Source organism: Chaetodon auriga, chromosome 3 (genome assembly GCF_051107435.1).
Source record: "Chaetodon auriga isolate fChaAug3 chromosome 3, fChaAug3.hap1, whole genome shotgun sequence".
Classification (NCBI taxonomy): Eukaryota; Metazoa; Chordata; class Actinopteri; order Chaetodontiformes; family Chaetodontidae; genus Chaetodon; species Chaetodon auriga.
In genome coordinates, this window is record NC_135076.1 from 8,597,501 (window position 1) to 8,622,500 (window position 25,000).

The 25,000-nt window shown below is 42.1% G+C and overlaps 1 protein-coding gene across 4 annotated transcripts in view; it reads left to right on the forward strand.

Moving 5' to 3' along the window:
* Positions 1 to 25,000, forward strand: part of LOC143316750 (uncharacterized) — an 83,796-nt gene that overhangs the window by 47,346 nt on the left and 11,450 nt on the right. For all 4 annotated transcript variants that reach the window (XR_013076605.1, XR_013076606.1, XM_076724381.1 and 1 more), the window contains one exon: positions 20,354 to 20,426. Coding sequence is in view for 2 of the 4 variants with exons in the window: in XM_076724381.1 (XP_076580496.1) it covers positions 20,354 to 20,426 (73 nt within the window). In the remaining 2 variants the exon portion in view is untranslated. The remainder of the gene's footprint in view (positions 1 to 20,353; positions 20,427 to 25,000) is intronic.

Consider the following 25,000-nt stretch of genomic DNA (forward strand, 5'->3'; position numbering starts at 1 on the left):
TGATGCTGACAGCTTTATAGAGCGCCATCATTAAAGGAATGCGCAGTTTGCAGCGGATCTTGGAAAAACAACAACAGTTTTGTCTCCTTTTTATTTTTTAGTATAACTCCAGTTTCCTGTCTGTTCTCTAGACTTTTTTATTTTAACTTCTCCTCAACTGCACATCAGAGCATTTAGGAGGATGCTACTTCACAGATGAAGATTTTCAGTGTGAAATGTGTAACATGATAGGTGAATAGCTTAGAAACTATTGGCAACAACAGTCTGGTCTGACTCTTTGTCACCTGCAGCCGCTTGAACACTCAACTCCTGGTTATATGTTCCATTTTCTTGAGCTTCTTCCATACTTCATTGAACATTTGAATTGAACGTTTTTTCCCCTTATTTATCAATTCATTACTTACACAGTAACCATCACTAACTGTCAATTATTTCTGTGTCATGTCGGATAATGGTGGCCCTGGCCTCTGATTGGCTCTTGTTAAATGGCAGAGAACTAATTCACACTCATGTGGCTGCCTAATATGTTAAACACTGTCCCTGTTTTTGTTCAGCGTGTTTACTATTTTGGTTCCCACCACAGAACTGCTAATTGACATAAAAAATGATTATTGGAAATGAGCATTTTTTTTTTTTTTTTTGCGTTTTCTTGCAGCATAAAGTCATGGTCTGTGGTGTGATGGTGAACAAGCACAAGTGGCTTGAGTTGACCTGAGTTAAGACCTGAACTTCTAATAGAGTTTATCGATAAAGCCCGACTGTTCAGGCCTCTGATAACATATGCCTGGTCTGGAGGAGATTAGCATAGGCCAGGAGAAAGTGCAAGAGGCGGGAGAAAGGAGAGACAGAGGGGTGGAAGGGGGGAGTGGAGGGGGATTTTTCTCGCAGAGGAGCTGACAAACAACAATATAAGGCCTGTTGTACTTTAGCCTGTCAGGGAAATCCTTCAGCTCTGCGCTAAAACTGATCTGTACTCTGCCATGAAAAGAACAGGGTCGCTAATAAGTCAGTTGAGCTCATTACACAAAAAGCTGCTATTACCCCCCAATTTTCAAGTCAAACAATTTCTCCTTTAGGCCATTTAACATTCTTCTCATTGAATTTTATATTCCATAACTTCGCTTTGTCGTCATTTTGAGTGATATATTTCAACCTGATATTCAGGTGAATGATAATAAACCAGGGCACACAAAATCACACTTTTTTCTTCGTCCAAAATATCTAATTATAGTCTGTTCATTTCAGGTTTTGTGTTGTTTCTCCACGTTGTGTTCTTTTAGTAAAATCTCTATTTTATGTCTCGGGCACTATATGTGATAAATGTACAATCACTGCTATATTTTCAATGTAGGCCTACAGACTAATATTCCTTATAGTCTAAATATGTAAAATGCAAGTGTCAATATGCATATTGTCTTATAACTAATTTGAGTTAATACAGCCATAATGACAGTATAACGACACACTAATTGGCCTTTTTTCCTTCACAACAATGCTACCAGATCAGCATCTCTTTATTATTTAATAACGTCAAACGCTTGGCTGGCTGTGCTGGCTGCTGAGCCTGCTGGCTGCTGTGGGGAAGAGGACAATGTAGCTCCAATTTAGGAGATCAGCTCACGAGCTATATGGTCACTGAAAAAAAAAATAGAGAGTGAGGAGAGGACACAGGCTTTTGGGCAGTAAATGTGAACAGATTGAGTGTGAAGGGGGTAGGGGTGGGGGTGGGGGGGGATTTAGGGTCAAACTGTCTCTAAATCACATAGAAAATAATGTTAATTTTCAACAATGCAGACAACATGTTTTTTTTTTTTTTAATTAGATTTTTTTCTTAGCTCTCTTGCCCATTCAGGCAGCTTAAAGCAACAGGTGACTGGATGGGACCAGCTCATCATGCGGCTACCAGTGAAAGTGGTGCACGGTCTGCTGGTCCTTTGTTGTCCGGAAATTTGGAGACTGTGTTTACTGACGTCCCTCCTCGGGCCTGGGGAGGGTTTGGGGAGGAGGGGAAGAGGGCAAAGGTGGGGGTAGAATCTGCACATCCAGTGTAAAAAGCAAACAGAAAAAGCCCAAATCCAGCCCCCTTTTTGATACGATGTGCCAGATGAAAATGAAGCCTGAAAATAGCAGAAAGTATTCTAAAAACACGACAGCCTACTCAAAATTGAAATGAGGCTGCCTGTCTATAATAACCCAGCCCACAGACGCAATATAAGACCATGTCTACGTTTTTGTCTTGACTTTGAAGCAGAACAACAGTTTCCCTGCCTCCGTGCAACACGTCGCTCGTCTGGAACAGTATCAGCAGGTTTCCAGGCGGACTGCCACCCATGGCCGGCTCGAGGAGCCTGGCAGACCCGGGAGGGGAAGGGAGGGGAGCAGGGAGGAGACGAGAACGGGTGGGATGCCTGGAGACACAAAAATCGTTGCCGGATTGACTCAAAACACTGCAACGACTGGCTTTTTGTAGATTTTGCTCCCGTTGGCTGAGGCGTTGCAGCCGTGTTGGCCACTACTTTGATTTCAGCCACCGTCACTTGTTGAATCAGGATGACTGTTAAACGCAGGGCTCGACTCCTCTGCATCTGGACACAGCCATTAGACGTGTAATGCCGTTGTTGTTGTTGTTGAAACTGCAGACACAAGATAGCCTGCACTCAAAAGCTGCACCATAACCCTCTATTATTGTCTGAAATGTCAAGAAAAACAGAGGAAATTACTTTTGTTCCCTCGCTGTGAACTTTAGGCCTATGCTGTATTTGATACTGATAAAATAAGGCAGTTTTCTCTGTCTGAGCTTTTGACTTACCCATGGTTCAATTTCACAAAAAAAATATTTTTAAGATTTCTGTGTCTATGTGGATTTCTGCACATATAGCCTGCCCTTTATTGATATTTAGTATATCTAAAGGTATCAGAGTGGAGCTGCTGATCCAAAAGCCTTTTCCAGCCTAATTATAATTTTACTGTTACACATGTGGTTTTTTTTGTGACGGCACCGCTGAGCTGGAGGCATTCAGAGATTCCTTGATAGAGAAGGCTGTTGAGCTGATGGGACTGAATCATCATTAACAAGCCAACAGACACAGGAGCCCCCTCCTCTGGTCTCATTTCCCAGCATAGACACTAACCTCTTTCACTCTGTCATCAGCCTGACTCTCTCCCTCTCCCTCCACCGACTCCAGCACACAACAGCACAGTCCATTGTTCGCGGCGCTCCCTCCCTCCGCCTGGCCCCCCGACCCAACTGTTGACCAACAACTCCAGTCGCACATTGATAGGGGAGGGGGACGGCGGAGGGTTGTCCTATTTTAGAACATCACACATCCAGAAATGGATGGGGAAGTGTTTTATTCAAAGAGTTTTGTCATCTAAAACAGATTAAATCAAGAAGGAAGTCCAAACAAAATATCAGACACGCTCATTTAAAAGAAAATGCAACTCTTAAAAATATGCCAAGAGAATAAATTGTCCTACTTTCAATTTTAAAACAAAATTGTGCTTATTAATCCAGCAGACCTATATGAAGAGAACGACGTGTGCACGTTAGCCACAGTTTGCTGGCTTTGCTGTGAGTGTTGCTTTTCAGAATAAAAGCTTTAGAAATGGCCACAGCCTGCGTGCCTTTCTAACCCTCAGGGATGTACGCAAGCCCTCTGAATGGACGCTGGAGAAACTGAGTGTGTGTGTGTGTGTGTCTCTGTCTCTGTAAGTGAGTGTGTACAGTAAGACTATCTATCTATCTATCTATCTATCTATCTATCTATCTATCTATCAGGTGTTTTAAACTAGAATTAATTACAATCAAATGCAATTTCATGTATTGAAATTCTTCTAATCCAAGTGACACTGCTACAGATGACATTAAGCAAAATCTGGGTTTGTTAAATTAAAGGAAACAGTAGCAAGGAGTTGTTTTTTTTTCTGATCCCTCAGCTGTATTTGTCAAGAAAATAATGATTGAAAAATCAATCAAATGTTATTTTTATTGAAATCTAATGTGTGGAAAAGCACTGAAGTGGTGATTTTTTTTTATATGCAGCAAACTGTTGCTTTTTAAGTTTTGAAGAAGGTTTTAGACAAAGCTGACAAAGAACGGAAATAACCATGAAAAAGAAGCGATGCGTCATTTTCACTGACAAAAAGCACATTTAGGAGCATTTCTCATGAAGTGAGAAAAAGTCATGAAGTATCAATGTGATCATTAATGTTTCAACAATTTTAAGTTTTTTTTTTTTAAAGCTATTACGTGGTGCCTGAGGTGTCCAGGCTCCCAGACAGAATCTAAGCTTTGTGGGTTTGACTTCATGTGTTTTAGTGTTTAATACGTAATTACACAGAATCTGATCAGCATCAAAATGTGTGTTTAGAGTTTGTCTCTTTAAAACACGGTTACCTGAATGAAATTGATGCTTTTTTTCTGCACAGTCTTTAAGGCCAAAATGTAAAAGTAACAATTAATGCAAATTTCAGTTTGTTTGGAAACAAGAGCGTCAGTGCGTGAGAGCAGATTACGTTTCCACACGTTGTTAGTCGACACTCGTAATGTGTGTTTTGTTTTTTTTAAGTAACCCACAGGACGAGGTGTGAATGTGCTTTAAGGGTAGGCTTACATTACAAAGTGTCACAGAGATAGTGCAGTTGTTCAAAGGCTTTGTCAGTGACATCAACGTGACAGCACTCTCAGCTTCACACACACACACACACACACACACACACACACACACACACACAGCCCGTACTGTACAGACACGTAGGCCATCCTTCAGACAACACCCTCCACTTGTGCTTCCCCTCAGTCTGCACTTATTTCCTCCTCTCTTCAAGAATCGGCACATCAAATAGAAGCACCCAGTGGCTGAAAGCATCCTCTAAATGTCAGATTTGCCAAATGTTGTTGCGTCAGGGGCCTCCGTAACTGACACATGCAGATGAATTCAGACCCTTCAGTGCTGAGATACTGGGCTGTTATAACAAATCATGTTGACACACAGAACATCACCCCGGATCACATTCCCCTGTGAGGAAATGTCATATCTCTCCCTGTGGTGAATTATTCATCTGACCCGTGGCCCTCTGCTGGTTTACTCACATGGTTTTCTACCTGTTGGCTACATGAATTGCCATTTCTAACAAGCAGTTTTTAATTTGTGACTGCATGGATCACACGCTACTGTTAATATTATCACAAAAATAGAGGGACTACAACCATGCATCGGTTGAATCCTGTTTGCATAATTCAGGCGTGTTCAGGATGAGTCAAATAAAAAGAATTTAAATTGAGTGCGTACATTTTCCTAAATCAACTCAGCTGTAGGTGTACAGCTGAGTTGAGAATGACACTGATAAGCAGAGGGAGTGCCCACCACGAGTTGTTGTCTTGAAGGAATTCCTACTTAATTATTAACCATTTAACATCACAGCTCATAAAAGCTGTTGTGTGATCGATTTATAGGCACTATTCATGTTTAAAGTGATGATAAAGTCGTAATAATGTCACAGTTAGTGTTGTAATGTAATCAGACATCTTGTCATACGACAAACAACCACAAAAAAACAACATCTATCCATCAGTTTGGTACAGACTGTGCTCTGACTGATCAGTCAGGCACTTATGTATTAACAGGGAATTAGTGTGTTAACACAATTTATAAACTGCTGCTTTTCTGATGTGCGCTTACAGGATGTTCACAGCTGACAACGTTTGGCTCAAACCTTGTGGATTTTTTCTTGCTTAAAATAAAACAGGAAGACTCGGAAGACTGCACGGACCCTTCCCTCTTTACATTTCTACATCCGCTCAGCTCGCATGCAGAGCACTTTTCTTTTATTAAGCGTAAAACCTCGTTCCCAGTCGATCATGTTGACTGTCGTGTAGATTTCGATTGATTGCATCAGTCACTATCAGGCTATTCTGGAGCTGGTGACTCTGAGGCCTCCCTCTCCCTCTGTCCGTCTCTCTGACAGAAGCTGTTGTTGAATGGAAGAGTGGCCTCTTTCAGTGTGGGTGTCCCCTCGGGGCCAACTGGGAGAGATAATCAGACAGGACAGTTACAGACAGACAGGCAGACAGATGCAGTAGACTGAAGTTTTTTCTCCCTGACTCAGATCAGCGCACATTTGGAGGAATTTTAGATGAGCGTCTGTTATTTTCCACAGTTTATGAATTCACTTTTGTCCAGTGATGACTTTTGATTTTAAAAGATTCGTTATTTTCAGATTTTTTTCCTCCCCTTCTTTACCACCACAACGTCAACAGTATCATATGTCAGTAAATCAGAGGAGCACAATGAGAAAGTCTCAGAAAAATGTTCTCTATCATCTTAAGAGCAGGCATAAACCATTCAAACACCCCTCTTCATTAGATTAGATTAGATTGGATTAGATTAGATTAGATTAGAGACGTTTTAGTGGTCCCTGGAGAAAACTGGGCTTCTGCAGTAGAAACTTGTCACCCAGTAAATATTTGCAAAGTGTGTTCAAATAATAATATTTGCACATCATGATCAAAATCTGAAGGATATGTCCTTACCTGTACTGTATGCTGAGCTAGCTATGTTATTTATTATTTACTTATAAAACACCACCGCTGCGGTGTTGAAACATTTGTCAGACATGAGCAAAACATTTTATATTAAGAAGCGAAACAGAGAATTTTGTCCTCTGTTCTAGGCTCTACAATAATCTGCCACAAAGCAGGCTACCTTTCACACCTGTCATGTCTTCTTTTCTCTTCAGGGAAGCCACCAAACATGTCTTTTTCTGTAGCTCATGTATCTGAACGTAACTGTGCACACAGAGATCTTTGACTTTTAGACAAATTCTGCTTCCCGCAGGGCTGTATTTGTTTCTCATGAGACAGTGTGTTCGTATGGCAATCCCTGAGATCCTTTTTAAAAATGTGAATTTCCTTTGTTGTTGTTTCTCCGCTCTTAACACCTTTTCCTCAAATTACTCTGAACAAATTGCTTTTGATGCAGCCATAGACTCATAAAACATGGCTACTCGAGAGTGTTTGCCAGGAAAAACTGACCAGGCAAAGCAGCATTAAAGCTTTAAGTGGCTATAGATTTATATAGAGCAGCTATAGAATTTTTAATATGCAATATCAAATGATTGTAAAGAGATGTGTTAATGTGAAAAAAACAACTCGAACTTAACTTGAGCTCAGATTAAAAAAACTGCGTGATCATAATTAGACACATCTGTGGAAGTTTCCACCGCAACATTTCTGAGTACACCTGCATGTGTAGGTGTGTGTGTGTGTGTGTGTGTGTGTGTGTGTGAGGGAGGGAGCGAGAAATGGCAAATATAGGGCAGAGAGGGAGAGAGAGAGAGAGAGAGAGAGAGAGAGAGAGAGAGAGAGAGAGAGAGAGACAGGTCTGGTCTGGGTTGGGTTGGGCAGGTCAGTGCAGCAGCATTTGATTGTAAATAAGAGAGGAGTCAGTTCACACGCCGATCAAGTGACTGCTGGGAACAAGCGAGCCATTTAAATCAGGTGGCTATCTCCCTATCTGAGAGATCAGAGCCCTGTCACCCCCCCAGCTGCCTCCTCCCTCTGCTCTCGTCATTGTGTGTTGCACAGTAAGGGACACACACACACACATGCACACAAGTGAAATGACATGTCCCTCTCTGCTGGCTATAAGGGCAGGCAGAGTGGCTGGATGAGATTTCACTGTCTCACGTTAGGAGAGGTGAGGAAAGGAAGAGGGACGAAAGGAAAGGAGAGGAGGAAAGAGGGGAGGAATACCTCCTGCAGTATTATAACGTCCTGAATCCCCTCCTGTCATTAACTCTGCTGTCTCTCAGAATTACTGCAGGAAAACTATGTATTATGTGGAGATATCGAATGCTTTGGAATGATATTAAAAAAAATCTGAAAATCACTTTGAGACATTTTACCAAGTCTTGCACGCTTCCAGCAAAGCTAAACTGTATTTTTTCTCTTTTTTTTTTCTATCTTAGAACATTGTGCAACGCTCTATTTGAGTTGACAACTCAACAAACTCAGATTTATCATAAACCTTTAATTTTATCCTTAAACAGCACAGAAAGTGGTCTGAACTCTCAGTGTCACCATCAATTAATCTGTCAGTTGTTTTTCTATAGAATGTCAAAAAATTGAAAATGCAAATCACACTCCCAAAAGTGTCTTTGAAATGCTTGTTTTGTCAAAGTAACTGTCCAAAATCCAAAGACACAATATATAAAATACAGAAAAAAACAGCAAATCCTCAGATTTGAGAATCTAGAATGAACAAGTTGTTGGCCTCAGCTTGATAAATGACTTCAGTGATCAATTGGTTATCAAAATCATTGGCAATTTTCTGTCGATTAACTGCTTGGTCAATCTGTAATCCTTTTGGCATTAAATGAAATAAGTGTGTCTTGTAGTACAGACACCATGTACCAGAGTACGCTCTTCATGTATCCTGGTTGTCACAATAAAGGCCTATGAAAATACATCAAATACAACACGAAAGGAGACAAACACACACACATTTACACACAAACACACACACACACACGTTTTTATGTTGCGTCATGACAACGACCCTCAGGGGAGACGATGATGTGTGACAGCTGCTGCCTGTTCATATTGATTAAATGACAGCCGGGATCATTTACCGATTTACCGACTGATGGAGCTCAAACATGCACTGCAGCCCTGAGGGAGGGCTCAGGACTGTTAGCCCAGACAGCCTGCAGTTTATGCTCACAGCCGCAGCTTTAAAGTGATTATCATCTCTATTACACTGCGCCTCTTGTGATGTTAAGACAGTACAGTACGATAACTCATATGCAAGTGGCAACTGCAGATTAAATAATCATGACAGTAGCAATAAAATATGAGAAATAAACATTTGATTTAAAGGTGTAGTAACCGAGTTTGTCTAACAAATAAATGATAAATCAATCACTGGCTACATTTTTACAATTTAGGCCATGATGCCAGATTTTAGAAATTAACTTTGTGAGTAAAAGTGTGTTGTAATTTTTAAATTTTTTTTTTTTTTAGAAACAGTAATAAATTGAATAAAACGTTATTTACAGTATAACCTTCACAGAGCATCCAGAGGGCTGAAAGAAACTTTGTTTAACAGACCACAGCAGCAAAAATAGATCTGAACAGTTCAGATTAGAGCGAAATAGTACCAAAGAAAATATCAAATGGAAGAACAGGATAAAACAAAACAGGGCAATATATGACAGAACCTGTCTGAGCAAAACTGACAAATATATCAGGACATAAAAAACCCCCACAAAATATGAGAGGACAGGAAAGGTCAGTAGAGGACATAAAATGAACTGACTATAGTAGCAAGCACTTTCAGTTTATGATGCCTGCTCATGTAAAAGACTTTATACAACAATTTCCTCAACTGAGGAAGATGTCTTTGCATAGAAAACACTGTGGAGTGTTTTGACTTAAAGGCTTTTTGAATCATGTGAGTGAGGTGAAAAGAAGGTTAATGTAGAAAAAGAAATTTGATCTGGAGCATTTTAGCACACCGTTGCAGCCTTTGGGTCTCCGCTTCGTGTTGATGGAGAAAAACTTCCATGAAAGATTCTGTTAGCGGCAAATTCCTTTTAAAGGCACGATTCATCCTCGTGCAAGACAGGTTCATACATTGTTAGTGCAAACATACAGTAAGGGGACAGAAATATACATATAAAACAGATCAGGACAGGATAAGACAAAAAAAACAAGCTGGACAGGTCAAGACTTGACTTTATAGAACAGTGTATCATATGATGGGACAAGACAGAACAGGAGAGATCAGGACTGGACATAAAGGACATGAGAGGGATGATTATGATAAGGTCATGACAGGACAAGATGAAACTGGGCAGGAAAGGACACGGTGGGAAAAGTTGGATTACACAGGGCAGCACGGGATAGATCGAGATGGGACATAAAGGACAGGGCAGAAAATGGCAAGGTCAAGACGAAGCAGGACAGGACAAGACAGGACTGCGCCAGGAAGGACAGGACAGGACAGTATGTGACAAGTAAAGAATAAGCAGAACACAGGACAGGACATGAAAGAACAAGACAAGACAGGACAGGATATAGAGCAGGATGAGGCAGATCCACAGCGAATATTCTCAGATAGGACAGAACAGGACACTGCAGGAGAGGACAAGACAGGGCAAAATGGGCTTATAGGGCACGACTGACCACAAAAAGAGGACATTACTGGGTGGGAAAGGGCAGGTTGTGGACAAGATCTATTCCTGGACAGGCGAGAGAAAGATAGGACCTGAACAGCATACGGGACACATCGCTCTCTCCTTTTCATCTTTCAGTATTATGTCCCTCTGTGTGTGGTGAGTCCACAATACTGGCAGCACTGGGACAGACGGGACATTTGGCAATGTTTACCCCTGCAAACGGTCCCAGCACTGAGAGTTTTGTCTCGTCCTGTGTACGTAGAGTGCGTGGCCTTGGGAACGAGTCAGGTGAGGCTGTTGAGTGCAGATTAAAGCTGATGGATCAGTCTCGTCAGTCTCCGGGCTGATGAGTGACGGCTGGCCCGGGGACACAAACATTGATTTTGAGTCTCCTTCCATCAGATCGCTCTGAGTCGCTCTCCTCAAGGCCCACGCTCACAGTCAAACGTTTACTTTTGCATATACACACACACACAGCCAAGATGGACTTTGTGTCTTTAACTCTGTCCCTCTGTCTACGTCTCACACACTCAGAGAGTCCCCTCGTGAGGACTCTTGCTGTGCGTGAATCTCTGTTAGCAGGAGTGACCCTCTGGCCATGTTTTCTAACGGGCCTGCGGGATGTGGAGCAGCATGGAGGGAGGTCTCTATGGCACGTGAAGGAAGCTATTAGCAGTAAAATGTCGCACACTAAGTAGTTTACAGGTTGTGAAGAAGTGCGTGAGAATGTCTTTTGAAGACGTCATTATTCTCAGTCTTCATATGACAGTACAGTGGGTTTGTGTTGCACCCTCAGTTGTAAATATTTCACCTTTGTTTCTGACCAATAGTTGTTTTCTGCCAGTTTAGTAAGACAGAGAGCTCCAAATAGTGCAGTAGCCATTAACCTTGGATGTGTTTGCTATGAAGAAGCCAGTCAGAGGTGTGAATCAGCGCTGCAGTACATTTGAAACACTTTGCCCTTACGTTTGTGAACAAAAGCTGCACCATAGTTGCCAAATTCATGGAAAAGGAGACAGTCGTCCGAGGGAAAGCGACAGCATCAGTTGTTTCAGGAAATGGGTAATAACGTTTTTGTCCAGTGGGGGCAAAGGAGGAAATAACATGACGATGTTATAGAGCCACGAAGTCCACCAAAGACGGAGGTCAAGGTGTGTGGATGGAAGGGTTAACAAGACACTGGGAGGCTGTTTTCCTTCTACTGACAGTGAATGCTGATGTCTCACTGTGTTATTTGAACAGAAAACAGCAAAGTTTCCCCAAATATAACCATTTTGTTTTTGTGCCCAATGCTAAGCAAACCTTGACCATGACAGTGTCAGGTCAGAAAAGGTATTGTGTTATTTAACTGGCGGTGTTGTTGTTCAAAACTGATCCAGAATCTGTTTCTTACTCAATACCTTTGACTGTCCGTCTTTTCTAACACACTTGCTCGTCCTTTGTAGTCATGATACAACCAGGGCAGTTTTATATTCATCCAAACTTTGGACGTGCTCCAGCTGCCGCTCACCGAACACTGTCTATTCAGAAAAGGAACAGGACTTTTACTTCCTGTCCCTGGACGCCCAAAATGACGTCTCCCACTTCTGCAACTCTATTGTCAGCGAACAGCAGAGAGGACACAAGGTGTGTTGAATAAAGGTTGTGTATGTACTGTCTGAAGAGAGGGAAAATGTAATAAATAAATGAATGAATTCTGGAAACAAACAAAGAAAACAGCCTGAGTGTGGCCGTGGATGATGGGAGGGGAAGTCTGAATTGGGAGCAGTGGCCTAATAAGGCTAAATACCAGACTGTGAATAATCTCCCAGTAAACTGTCTACTCATGAAAAACACAGAGATGCAAAAGCAGCAACTCTCGCTTTCTGCCTGGCTGCCCTCCCTCTGCCTCCCCCCCTCCCCTCCCCTCCCTCTCTTTACCGGTGTGTGTGTGTGTGTGTGTGTGTGTGTGTGTGTGTGTGTGTGTGTCCCTCTCTGTTCACACTGTTCTCTGTCCCTCTCTTCTTTCTTTACTTTCTCGCTCCTGCTCTCCTCCTCCTCCTCCTCGCTCCTCGTCTCGTCTCAGTAAGTAGGATAAGGCTTGGAGAGCTCTGTCGTCGTGGTAACTGCCAGAAGTATTCAGTTTGAAGTTTGAGGAGGTCAGTTTGTGGGTCAGGGTAACACACACACACACACGCACACACACACACACACACACACACACACAGGACCTGAGAGAGAGTAGGGGTGGTGAGGGGACCCCCATATGGGCCTGGGCCCTTATACATGAGGGGATGAGGAGGGGCAAGGGCCACTGCAAAGCTCTGCATCTAAAACAGTTGTGGTACCAGAACTTAAATGAAGCTCATTACTGATATCTGACTTTGAATCAGTCTTTGTTGTGACTGGATTGTTGTCCGTCGCTTCAATATGATGACCAGCGACTCAAACCTCAGGGACTGACTGGCAGCAATGACACACTGGAGAAGTTCTCATAAGTTAAAGGGTAACATGCAAAAGTTGACCTATGAAAAAGTGCAGACTGTTGGATCGTTCTTTATAGACTGCTGGATAGTTTCATCCTCAAGTCAATCGTATGTTTCATATAGAAATCCTGCTACAAAGATATCGTACTGTCTGCTTCTCAAACGTAGTGCAGCACAAGTATGATGTCCTGTAAAACGGAATATTCAATTCAAAATCCTTCAAATTTGTGGACCACCAAATGTTCGAGCTGGAGAACGAATCCAGATCCTTCAGGCTGTGAACAGACAGCTCAAACCATCCAAAGAGGGTACAGTTATGTTTTCAGGAATTATATGACACAGGAGTCGGAACAGGATCGGCGCTGCACAGACACCCCGAAAAACAAAATCATTCATTAGGATCCAGCCAAAGTCCAACGGTCACCAAACTTTTTGTGCTGTTGTCAATGAAACTTTGTTGTTGCCTTGACTGCGTGCCAGACTCTCTCCGTGCACATAAACAGCTCCGGCTGTATGCAGACCCACGCGGACACCTTGAACACTCCGGGCTTTGGGAAGTAGTTTTACCCCATCAGTCCCAGACAACTGCTGCACTGCGAGCAAACACAGACGTGCTCCACTGCCACCGCGCTGCCTCTGCAGGTGCAGCCCTCTCATTCTCACACACTGGAAAACACAACTACGAGCAGAGCTTTCCTCTGCGCTACAGAAGCAGCTAAATTAGATTTCTACTGTGTTCTGTGGGATGGATGATGTTGGGCGTAAATTTCTAGTTTATATTTCTACTCCTCCGGCACCACCGCTCTAACATCAATTATTTGTGCCTCAGGGCCAGTAATGCTGCATCAGTGCCATTTGATTTGTGGCTACAGGAGAAGGAAACCAGTTTACAGCAGAGATGATTTTAACAAACAGAACATTTACTCCAAACTTTCTCTCTGGACCTCCTCTCTCCCAGTTTTTTTTTCCTCTGCGTCTCCCTCTGTCTCTATCCTGGGTGGTTTCTGATGTAAATGTTTTCAGTCAGTTGGCGGCTGAGTCTCAGCAGGTGGTCCACCAAATCCACTGTAACCCCCGGCAACCCCTGTCCAGCCAATCCAAACGCTGCCCTGCCCGCCACTCCGCTTAGTTAGCCCTGACAGGACCCTCTGTGTGTGTGTGTGTGTGTGTGTGTGTGTGTGTGTGTGTGTGTGTGTGTGTGTGTGAGAGAGAGAGAGAGAGAAGCAGCTGAGAAGCAGTGCTTTAAGGACAGGGCGTGTTCTTGGAGTGGTCATTAAAAGTTTATTAAAAAGTCTTCAACCGTTGGGAAAATGGGTTTGAGTATCAGTGAGCATGGAAACAGTTGTGCATAGTGTGTGTGTGTGTGTGTGTGTGTGTGTGTGTGTGTGTGTGTGTGTGTGTGTTCATAATAACTTTCACACTATCTTTACTTCCATGCATCCAGAATTTGAAATACTCTCTCTGTCTGTCACCATGTTGTCATTATGACCTGTTGCTCTGTCTGTCAAGCTGCTGAATGCAAGAAGTTGAGAGGCATGGTGGGGAATGTAGTACATCACATATCACTGTACCCTGAGGTACAGTGATATACAAGGTGCTTTAAGAGGTAAAACTTGCACTTGCAAAATAACTCCTGAACAGCAGAGTTGTTCACTGACGATGATAAATCGTTACTCAGGATCATGCAGGTAATTTATTTTGCACCCTGACTAGTGTACATAGTACTTTCCTTATTTGTCTTCACATCCTTTTGGATCTCGTTCTCAATGTTTGTGGTAAGCCTGAGGTGTTTCCAGGCCATCAGAAACACATGTTGGAACTCTGCTCTCAGAGATTTTCTAGTTAAGATATCGAATTTTGAAATCGGTGATATCTTAGTAGCATTCTTAAAAGTCACGTGAAGCGAGGACGAGGCGTTGGACTGGCAGACATGAGCAGCACACCATAATGAGCTCATCTTTTCTAACCCGTAAATACAGACCTTGAATCATCAGACATCTCAAACAGACGTTAAAAACACTGATTCTAAAGAAAATTTGTTTTGGCAGAGAGTGAAATTATTGGGAGAAACAAAACAGCTCCTCAAGTTAAGGAGTTTGATAATTAGAGTCAAGTCGATAAATGGCACTCGTGTTTACTGTCACTTATTTAGCTAAAGTTGGTCTTTGTGTCTCGGAGTAATTTAGAGCACAGTGTCAGATGAATCCCTGAAGCTGCAGGAAACAGCTGAGCACGAAAAGGCAATGAGAAATCAAACAGTTGTTTATGTGCAACAGGTTCAGTATAAATCTTAGTACTCTGAAGCTGTCGGTGTATGGACAGGCATGTACAACAAAAAAAATTTAGTTTAGTTGATCATGAAACTCTGTAAGTGTATAAATGAATGTGTTAAAGCTGTTTTGGTAATATGAATGTTCATATCTGCACCTCAGAGGAAGGAGCAGAGGGATGCAAACGTATCATCCTCATGCAATGTTTTACTTTGAATAATCAACACGTCATATTTCACCTTCAAGCCAACTTCTCATTGGGGCAGGTTTATATTTCCCCTGCACCTCTGTCAAATTATTATTTCACAGATTTACTCTGCCTTATTCTTTCACCTCATCAGTACATCAGTCATCCAGTAGTATCCTTCCAGAGCTCCGTGTGCACATCCTTCCATTTCCCCTCCTCTGTCTACATGCCCTCCCTCGCTTTTTTCTTTCCCTCCTCCTGCAAGTGATGTGGTAACGATGATGGCGATCACCTGAGGACTTTTTTTTTTCCCCCCTTACGTGTGTGTGCATGTGTGTGTGAGAGAGCGAGTGAGAGGCAGTGGATGGATGGTGTAAATGTCTGGGCTATCATCAGCTTTGATTGGCTTTGAGTGGCTCTGAGTGCTGGGTCCATCCCAACCGCTTCCCTGGGTCCTCAGGAGCAGTGGGTTGTGTGTTTGTGTATGTGTGCGTGTTGCCATGCCTTTTGTGTATCTATGTGTGTGTCAGGATTTTTGCGTGCAGACATGTGCCTGTTTGACCGGATTATGTCCCAGCATGCCCTGCAAACTACAAACCATACCAGAGCACCAGGGAGGCTGAGTGGTTTAAGAGACTGCAATTCATCTAAAGGATGCAGGTTGAAAGTGTGTCATAGAGCAACTGCCTGAAGTGTCCTTGAGCAAGACACAAAAAAGTGGAACTTGAAAAAAAAGGGGGGAAATTTCCACACAAGGATCTGTGGCGTTGTAACTCTAATTCACTAAAATTTGTGCACATGTGGATTACACCCTCACTCCTATCAAAAAGGATGATGATAGGACTCTGCAGCAGCTTCAGACTGTGGGCTAACACATGAGACAACCTGTCGTGAGTGTTTACCACCTCTGAAAACATTTCTCCTGCAAGCACTGCTGCTGGCAGACTTAAAGTGTGACAGTTGATCGGTGGAAAAGGACCATCGAGACATTAGCCCCTTTTTTTAGGCTTTATACACAACAGCGAGGCGGGATAACGGCTCAACATTCCCACTGCGAGCAGCCTGTGAAAAGGGGCTCTTGTTTCTCTGTACATAACAAATGCCACCAATAAACAACTCAGTAATGAGAAAAAATGACAGCCCACTTCCTCAAGGCTTGAGAGGAAGTGTCGCCGAACGGACTCCTCCTGCCCTTTTCTGAGCTCCATACATACCAAAGACAGCAGTGAAGGGAAGAGAAAGGCTGCTGTTAATGTTTAACCAGGCTATGTAAAGACAGAGTCAGATAGCTGAGCTTATGAGCAAATAGACTATGTGTGTGTGTGTGTGTGTGTGTGTGTGTGTGTGTGTGTGTGTGTGTCTCATGGCTGACGTATGGAAATACTGCAGCTCTGAGGCAGTGAAATATAAAATAATTTATATTCAATATATTGAACTATTCTGTGTTGAACATGTAGATGTCACCATGTTTGGAGCACACAGATAACTGTGATGCTGGAATACATGGTCAGAATGGTTTTACTGGACTATCAACATCAAAACTATACGTGTATGAAGGTCTTTTACATTACTTTCAGCTAATCTCAAAACTGAAATGAAATCTCAGTTTAGTGATTAATTGAGTTGATGTTGATAAGACAAGGCGTCAGTGGGTCGCAAAACTTTATCAACAGGTGGGAGGCAAAGTCGAATGTCTATTTAAAAAGTACATTTGTCAATTTGAAGTTCATGCAGGAGGCCAAATAAAGCTACAAATATGATGATCACACTGTCAGCTGTGTGTGTGTGTGTGTGTGTGTGTGTGTGTGTGTGTGTGTGTGTGTGTGTGAGAGAGATAGAGAGAGAGGGTGGTGCATCCATATATGCATACATGGATGTCTGCACGTGTGTTAAAAAGAGAAAGAGCTTTTTTTTTTTGGCCAAGTTGGCATTACTCGTACCATGTGTGTTAGTGTGTGTGTGTGTGTGTGTGTGTGTGTGTGTGTGCGTGCGTGTGTTGGTGTTTTGTATAGAAAGTGCTGTGTGCAGTAGAACGGGGGATTTAGTGCCATCAGCACAGTGATGTCAGCATACAGAGACAAACAAAGCCAGAATCCAAACCCTCTCCCAACGACCCACAATCCCCCTGGACACTGTGGGGGGCCCTGCCTGGGGGTGTGCTGTCGTTAACACACACACACACACACACACACACACACACGCACACAGACATTAACACAAGGTCACATACACAGATATACAAAAATTAATTCCCATGCAGTTATATTCACAAGTTTGGTAAACACATGCGTAAATGTAGTATAGTTGGTGTAAAAGTCACACACTTGTTCTGTATTTGTATACCTGTGCATCATCACGCATACATGTTCACTCAAATGTATAATAGCATCAGTACACTCACACATGTATGCATGGTGGCTAGAGGTATAAAAGCACTGAATAACTGGTCATCATCAGTCTTTCTTCATGTTCATTTATACATTTAGACTAACTGGAAAATACAAAACTTCAACCAACTTTTTAGGAAAGTAAATCCAAAACAAAATACAGATGTAAAGTATATTTATTAAAGTAAACTCAACAAACTTTAGAAAACTGAAACTCACTGTGAAGTGAAGTGGTGTTTAGGCAAATAAACCTACCCTAAAAGTATTTTTAGGCAAGTGAAATCAGCTGTAAAATAATGTATATTTTGGGAAGTAAAACAAAGTAACTATAAAGGAACTTGTAATAAAAGCTAATCTCATTCTTAAATACTCCAAAACCGAGTGTTCAGTGCTGTTTTAGAAAAGTCAAACCGACACAGACTTTTGCTGAAGTCCCTCAGACGTTCAGTGGGACCGTCTTAAAAAACACAACCGTTTGTTAACACTTGGCCATGTCTCTAAATTAACTCTGTAACAGCAGTGGCTGTGCAGTCAAATCAGAAACACACCTCTGTTTGCTTTGGCCTGGCCCTCTGCCACGCTGCACCAGCCTCACACTCATGCTTGCAAATGGGGATTGACATTACTGTTATTGTATTCGTGGTGGAGTTCATACGAATGTACAGTGACTGCACTGAGGCAGACATTAATATAGATACAACGATGTGTCTCAATACAAAACACATACCATATATTATGTTGAGGCCTGTGGAGGTCAAACAATGTAACAGACTGCTCACAGACAATGAAAACAGCTACAAATTATTGGCAGCTTCAAGTCAGTAATATCAATATTTGATCTGTTTGACTGGTAGCACTGTTCCCTGCAGGTTCTCCATTACCGTTCTCCTCCCTGCCACTAATGCTAGGCTGAGTTAGCCATGTAACCGTACCTTATACATTTTCTAGTCCAGTGGCTTGGCAGTAATAGTACCTTGCTGTACCCATTAAACTACATGGGTATTCAACCCCTGATCCTCACTGGCTTATGCAGTATATCCATACCTCTTCATTCCTTTATGTTATATCCCATTTTTAACCACTATATAAACTATATATGTATATAAGTTGAGTGCGTAGAGGTAAATAGTCATTAAGAGAACCAGTGGATCCTCAAAAGGTGGGAAACAATACAGGAAACATGATGGAAATGTTGGCCTTTAAGTCTGTTTTGTGCATTAATGAGAGGAGCGTTACAGTAACGCAGACCCGTGTTCTGGTCTGTTTGTCTTGTCGCTTCAGTGGAATTTGTGCATCATGTACGTGATGATTTATTCACTAAGCCTCTTTCAATTGCAAATTTTAATTCCATCTATACATCAACTTTTCAACCTCAGGCAATTTTTTTATTTTTTTTATTATTATTTTTTTTTAACTATTTTGAATTTCGTTTTTTTTATGTTTTACCGTGAAGGTTGATAAATGAGTGTGCAGTTTTAACGCTAAGCAATTCATCAGCATATAGTAGATATCTTAATTATGTTATTATTGTAATAAAAGAAAAAATAAAAATATCAGTGTAGTAAAATAATAAAAAGATTTTCTGTCTCTTCGAGAGGTTTAAACTAAAAACAACTGAAAAAACTGAAAACTGTTCTTCTCTTAACGTTGGTGCAGGAGTCACTAACGTGGTTGCTTGGTTGTATGAAACGGAGTGAGGCGAATGAATTAAACAGTTCCAGTTTTCGTCTTCGCTCATACATATCGTGTGAGGAAGTTTCTGTTGAACAGCATCACGTCAGCTGGATGGTGTGACCGTCTGAAAGAACTGTACAGCTTTCTGTTTTAATGCTGCTATCTCCTTGCCGAACTGTTACACAACAATTAGCAACTGTTGCTGTTTGTCTCTACTCTTTAAATGCCCTTCTGTCCAAAACAGTAGGGGACAGACTGGGGCTGATAGTGTGTGTGTGTATGCATGTGTGTGTGGATTTGTTTGTGTTGCTTTTTTTGGGCAGAGGGATTTGGGTAACTGGCCATGCTGGACCCAAACAGGTCCTCATTGTGCTGAAGGAGGAAGAGCCGGGTCGTGCTACACCCTATTCAGACAAGTTTGGAGTGGGCTGAGAGGGGGTACTGTGGGGTGGGAGGGGGTACTGTACACACACACACACACACACACACACACACACACACACACACATACGTATGTATGCATGTGGGGGCAACAATAGCTTCCTTTGACCCGTATAATGAGGGAGTTCTTCATATTCAAATGGATGCTAGTAGATTTGCTGCTACATTAGTTTTAGCCAAAGCTCAACACCAAAGAGTCAGCTCTAACTTTCTGCAGATAAACTTAATTGCAGTGCACGAAGGGAAGAAAGTCAGCGAGTTACTAGCCTGAACGGTACTAGTTGCCTGGTAACAAAACTTTGTGTATCAGGAAGCAGTGGGAGCTGTTGTGGGTGTGCAAGGATTTCACCATGAACTCTGACCTTTTAGTCTCAGCAGCTTTTCACCGAGGCTGAGTGTTTTATAAATGTGCCTCCGATGAATTCAAACACATCAGCTCCACTAAACACGCTGAAAAGATAATGATGTGGTAATTTTTGTATTTTTTTTTTTAATCTGGCGCTGACCGACACTTCTGAGCCTGTACAGCTCATTCTTCCTTCCTCTGTTTGGCCATCACTTGGAGCTTCCGCTCTGATCTTCATCTAAATGCTGCAGACACAGCAGAAAAATATGATGCATAATTTATCCTTGAGGATTTCCCTGCTAACAACATATAACACTGCTGTTAAGAATCTGCAGCAAAATCAATTACCTGTGTCACTGATCATCACTTTTTATTAATTTTTTCATTTTGCTTTGTCTTTCCAGTGACGTAACAGGAGAGCGAAGACACGATCAAGACACCAGGACAATGCACGAACCGGATGGCAAACGGGAACTGGTAGGTTTAGGGAACACACCCAAAGGCACACAGACACACACACACACACACACCCAGTGAGTCCCATAGAAAGACACAGCAATGCCCTGGAGGGTGCCAGTCATGCCCAGCTTCCGCTGCGCTCCAAATTGAGCGTGGCACAGAGTGTATGAAGTCAGCCATCTGGAAGAGAGCCAAGCATTGTTCCTCCAAGCAGCTGGATGGTAATTACTAGAGAGAGAGAGAGAGGGAGAGAGGGAGAGAGGGAGAGAGCGAGAGCCCTGCCATCTCACTACTGTTGCTTCTGCTTCATGTATCATATCTGAAACATATCTATATCTATCTTTATCTCTCTCTGCATGCAAAGAGAATGTTCTCTCTGTTACGAGTGTCGTGATACATCAAATGAGATGAATTTATGGCAACATTCACAGTTTTTTTGCACATTACAACCACACAAAGGACATAAACATAAAATATCATAAAATAAAATAAAATACTGCGCAGGGAGAGAGAAAATAGACCAACGCAGGCTTATGTATGACCCCTACCTAGATAATAAATAAAGCAAAACTTTATTTACAGTATGTAACACATTTCATGTCAGGGGAGGTTCAGTGTGCTTCATTGATCTGATCATCTTACTAACTTTTCAATGCTTTCAACTGCACTATGTCTGACTCATCAGATGGATAGTTTGCACAGTGGAGAGACGCAGTTCTCATCATGTGATAGACAAATAGACAGAAGACAAATGCCAAGATCTGACAGATGTGATGTCTCAGCACCGGGCGTGGGTATGTGTGTGTGTGTGTGTGTGTGTGTGTGTGTGTGTGTGTGTGTGTGTGTGTGTGTGTGTGTGTGTGTGTGAGTGTGTGTGAGTGTGTGTGTGTGTGTGAGTGTGTGTGAGAGCACATACGTGTATATATCTGGGAGTGGAATATTGTCTGTCATACTATGCTTTTATTCTGTCTGTTCTTGTATTCTTTTATTCTGTGAAGCACTTTGGGAAAAGTGCTATATAAATGAAGTTTATTATCATTTATTATTTGATGTGATTCGTTTTTTCCTTTCAGGACTCTGACAGCTGCAGTGAATTAGCTGTAGTGAGCAGTGCAGTGTTTTTTGGTTGACCAGTGAGGAGGACATTGCAGTCGACAAGAGACACTGATAATTTCCAAAAAGATATATGTAATCTTTATACAAAAGAAAAACATGAACAAACAAAACTATCTGTTGCTGATTCCAACCCACCAGTACCAAAATATATTTTTCAAGAAGCCTTAATATTTATTTACATTTAAAAAGCCCCATTTATGACGAGCACACCTACACCACCTGAACTTCTGGTGGGTTCAAACCTGCGCTTCTTCTCTGCGTACATGTGGCCGTGTTCCCTGCAGTTCTGCGCATGTGTGTTGCGTGCATTTCTCTGTTTGAGAGAGAGGCACAGACATAAAGTTGGACAGGTGATGCTGCAGGATGGTAGAAGAAGAGGGAGAGTGAGAGAGGGAGGAGAAAGCTTTGCAACCATCCAGGCCTGAGGAATGTGTCAACTCTCTGTCAACTATGTGCTGCTTTGTCACGAGACCGCAGAGTGCTGGCAACACGTAAAGTTGCCTTTTTCACACCTTCCACTCCTCCCGCCCTCCTTCCTCCACCTCCTCCCTCTTCCCCACACTCACACACACAGCGGCAGCAGTAGCCAGGCCAGTGCTAGTGCAGCTGTGACCAGAACAATAGCATTCCTCAGGTTTTAAACGCCTGGCACTTAGATTCCTAACAGTCAAATTCCTGGCGGGGAGAAGCTGGGGGTTGCTATAGGACGCCGAGAGCTGTGAGACGCCTTGTAAGGAGACGTACAGCTGTAAAGCTCTGTGTGATTTGTGTTTTTTATGAGATAGATGGATGGGTTCGCAGGGACGGGGGAAGCTCTGTTGTTCCACCTCATGTCCTCTTTTCCTTAAACGTGACATTTCCAACACTCCAATTTTAGCAGTTTAGGTCGAGAGGCGTCCTGCTGCTTTGTCGGGACATCATGTGTCGATAGAGGCACCTGTGAAGTCAACATGTGTGTCTTGTAATGCGTTTTTGGCACATGTGGTGCTGAAAACTACACGGATGTGTTGAAAATGGCACATTAGTTTTAAGAGTGTTAAATTAGGTGTTAACAAGGGAAACAAACAAGGATGTGTTGTGTATAATTGACAGTCAGGCAGGTTCCACTTTGCATGTTCTCCCTTCTAACAGATGCAGACAACACATTTAATTTCCAAGCAGCAAAGGATCTGATCTTTACACCTCGACAGAAAAAGAAATGTAAAGTACATTAAATGGCTCACACTGAAATGCTTGAGAAGCTCCCATATGTCTGATTTTGTTTGTTTTCGTGCATAAGATATTTTATGTCTGTTCAGAAAATCTCAGCAGTCATCAGTCCCTCATTTGTTCTTTGTTTTGCTCATTTAAACTTTTCAAAACAGTGCTTGCCGTGATCTTACAAACAATTACTCCAGTAAGGCCATGCTTTTATTTTGAAATCCTGTGGAAAGGTGATTCTCAGTGCCACTCAGAGAAAATGAAAAGCCCAAATGCTGTGCTTTTCACATCATGTGTGCCTCCTCTGGTGGCTTGACTTCACACAGCACTGAGCTGTCCAACTATCAGCCCATCTGAAATAACCCCAAAAATAATGATTCTCTCATTAACCACGCCTGTTTCACAATTTAAATATAAATGAATCTAATTTAGAAAACCTCGGCTACGATGAAGGAGACTCATTTAGAGCCAATCTAAAATTAATGAGGGCATCTGGAGAGAGAGAGAGTGGAGAGGGGCCCTGCGTGGCTTAACAGATACCGGAGTTAACAAGCTACTGTACTTTAAACACTGGAAAATCCCCATTAATTTTAAAGTTAACGCACTACTGTACTCTGAATGGTGGAAAAGGGGCTTTAATGTTAGTTCAAACACATTACAGCGACATCTTCAGACTGACTCTTGGCCTCTAGCTGTCCAACCTCCTTTATGTTGTCATAAGCCAGCATTTATCAGACTCTGCCTGGTCATAGAGAACTATCATTTTCTGGACATTTTTTAATACTATGGCGCATGAATATGTTTGTGCATGTGTGCAGGATTCAACCCTGAGACGTTAATGCTGTCAGATTTTACTGCCACAGTTAAAAATCATTGTCCTGTGTAAAACGGCCGACAGAGGTAGCAATAGTAGAAGAAGTTCTCCATGATGTATTCTGCTTCAGCAAAACCAGATAAATAGTCTTGCAATTGTAGCCAGCATGCAAATACATTGGCCCTTTGTCATTTACATATGACAGGAGACGGACATAAACCATTAAATCATGCACAAATGTACTAATTTTCATGCACTCCAGTGCTCTGATTTGTAAGGAAAAGCTGTACATTTCTACAAAATTAAAGTTACAGCATGTCTCCCAGCTAATTGTTTGCATTGCAGTTGTGCATATAACCCCGCTTAAGGCTTTTCTCGTAAAACAATGCATTTTCACCGGCATGCAGCTCGCAATGTCCTGTCCCTCAGCGGCCGTTCGAGTGGCCCCAGCAGATGCCAGCCAGCTCCCACAGTGACTGTTTGGTTTTGCAGGTTTAATTCCCGATGGGTTTGGGTCCAGAGTGATTAGGCTGAGCCCTAAAGGCCAGCGGGCTTGTCAGGTGTCTCCACACATTAACGTTGTTCTGCTCACACCCTGAGCCGACAGCGCAGCGAGGCAGAGGGGGGAACAGAAACACTGATCTGGCATGGTGGGAGGCACAGAAGGATGGAGAGGAACTTGTATTGTTCATACATTAAATGAGATTTAAAAAGAAGCTTTCTTTCAACTTTTATTAAGATTAAGGGGATTTGTCTGACATTTAGGAGAGTCCTTTAAATTCAGTAGGTTATCAGTGATGTTAAAAAGGTTAAGTGGCTATTGACAGTGTTACATCTTGTTTCATTTGTCTTAGAGCAAACATGGCTGGTGATTCATTTGTGAATTAGGAACTTACTTAAACAAGGAAACTGTTTTTGATCGTATCTTGCCCCCATAATTCAAAGTATCTCATGCCAAAAAAGTACATTAAAGTTGGGACATACCGTGATAAAAGAAGGGAGTGTTTAAAGTTGTGCAAAAGTTAGCAAAGACTTTGCACACAATCCAGACTGGTCACTATTCTACATTATTTTAAAGGAATTAAAAGTCTCATCAATGGGATTCAAACCCTTTTCCTAAACAACTAGATTTTTATTGTTCTAAATTTTGAAAGCTGCAGTACTATTATTGGTTTGAATAGTTGAAAACCATTAAAACGACACAGTCTTCAGGAAAATAAACAAAGCTTTTATACAAAACTGCACAAACATGAAAAACATTTTAACCTAATTGCCAGAATGAAACAGGTGGAAGTTTAGACATGTTGCACATTTGTTGGGCTTTTCTTCCTTCCTGATGACTTTTAGGTTCTGATCCTTTCTGCCAGTAACAGCAACACACTGATGGACGCTACCTCAACATTTTCTTTAGCCTTTAACCCTAAAACCAGCTGAGTGACAGCGCAGCCGACTTCTCTCTGCT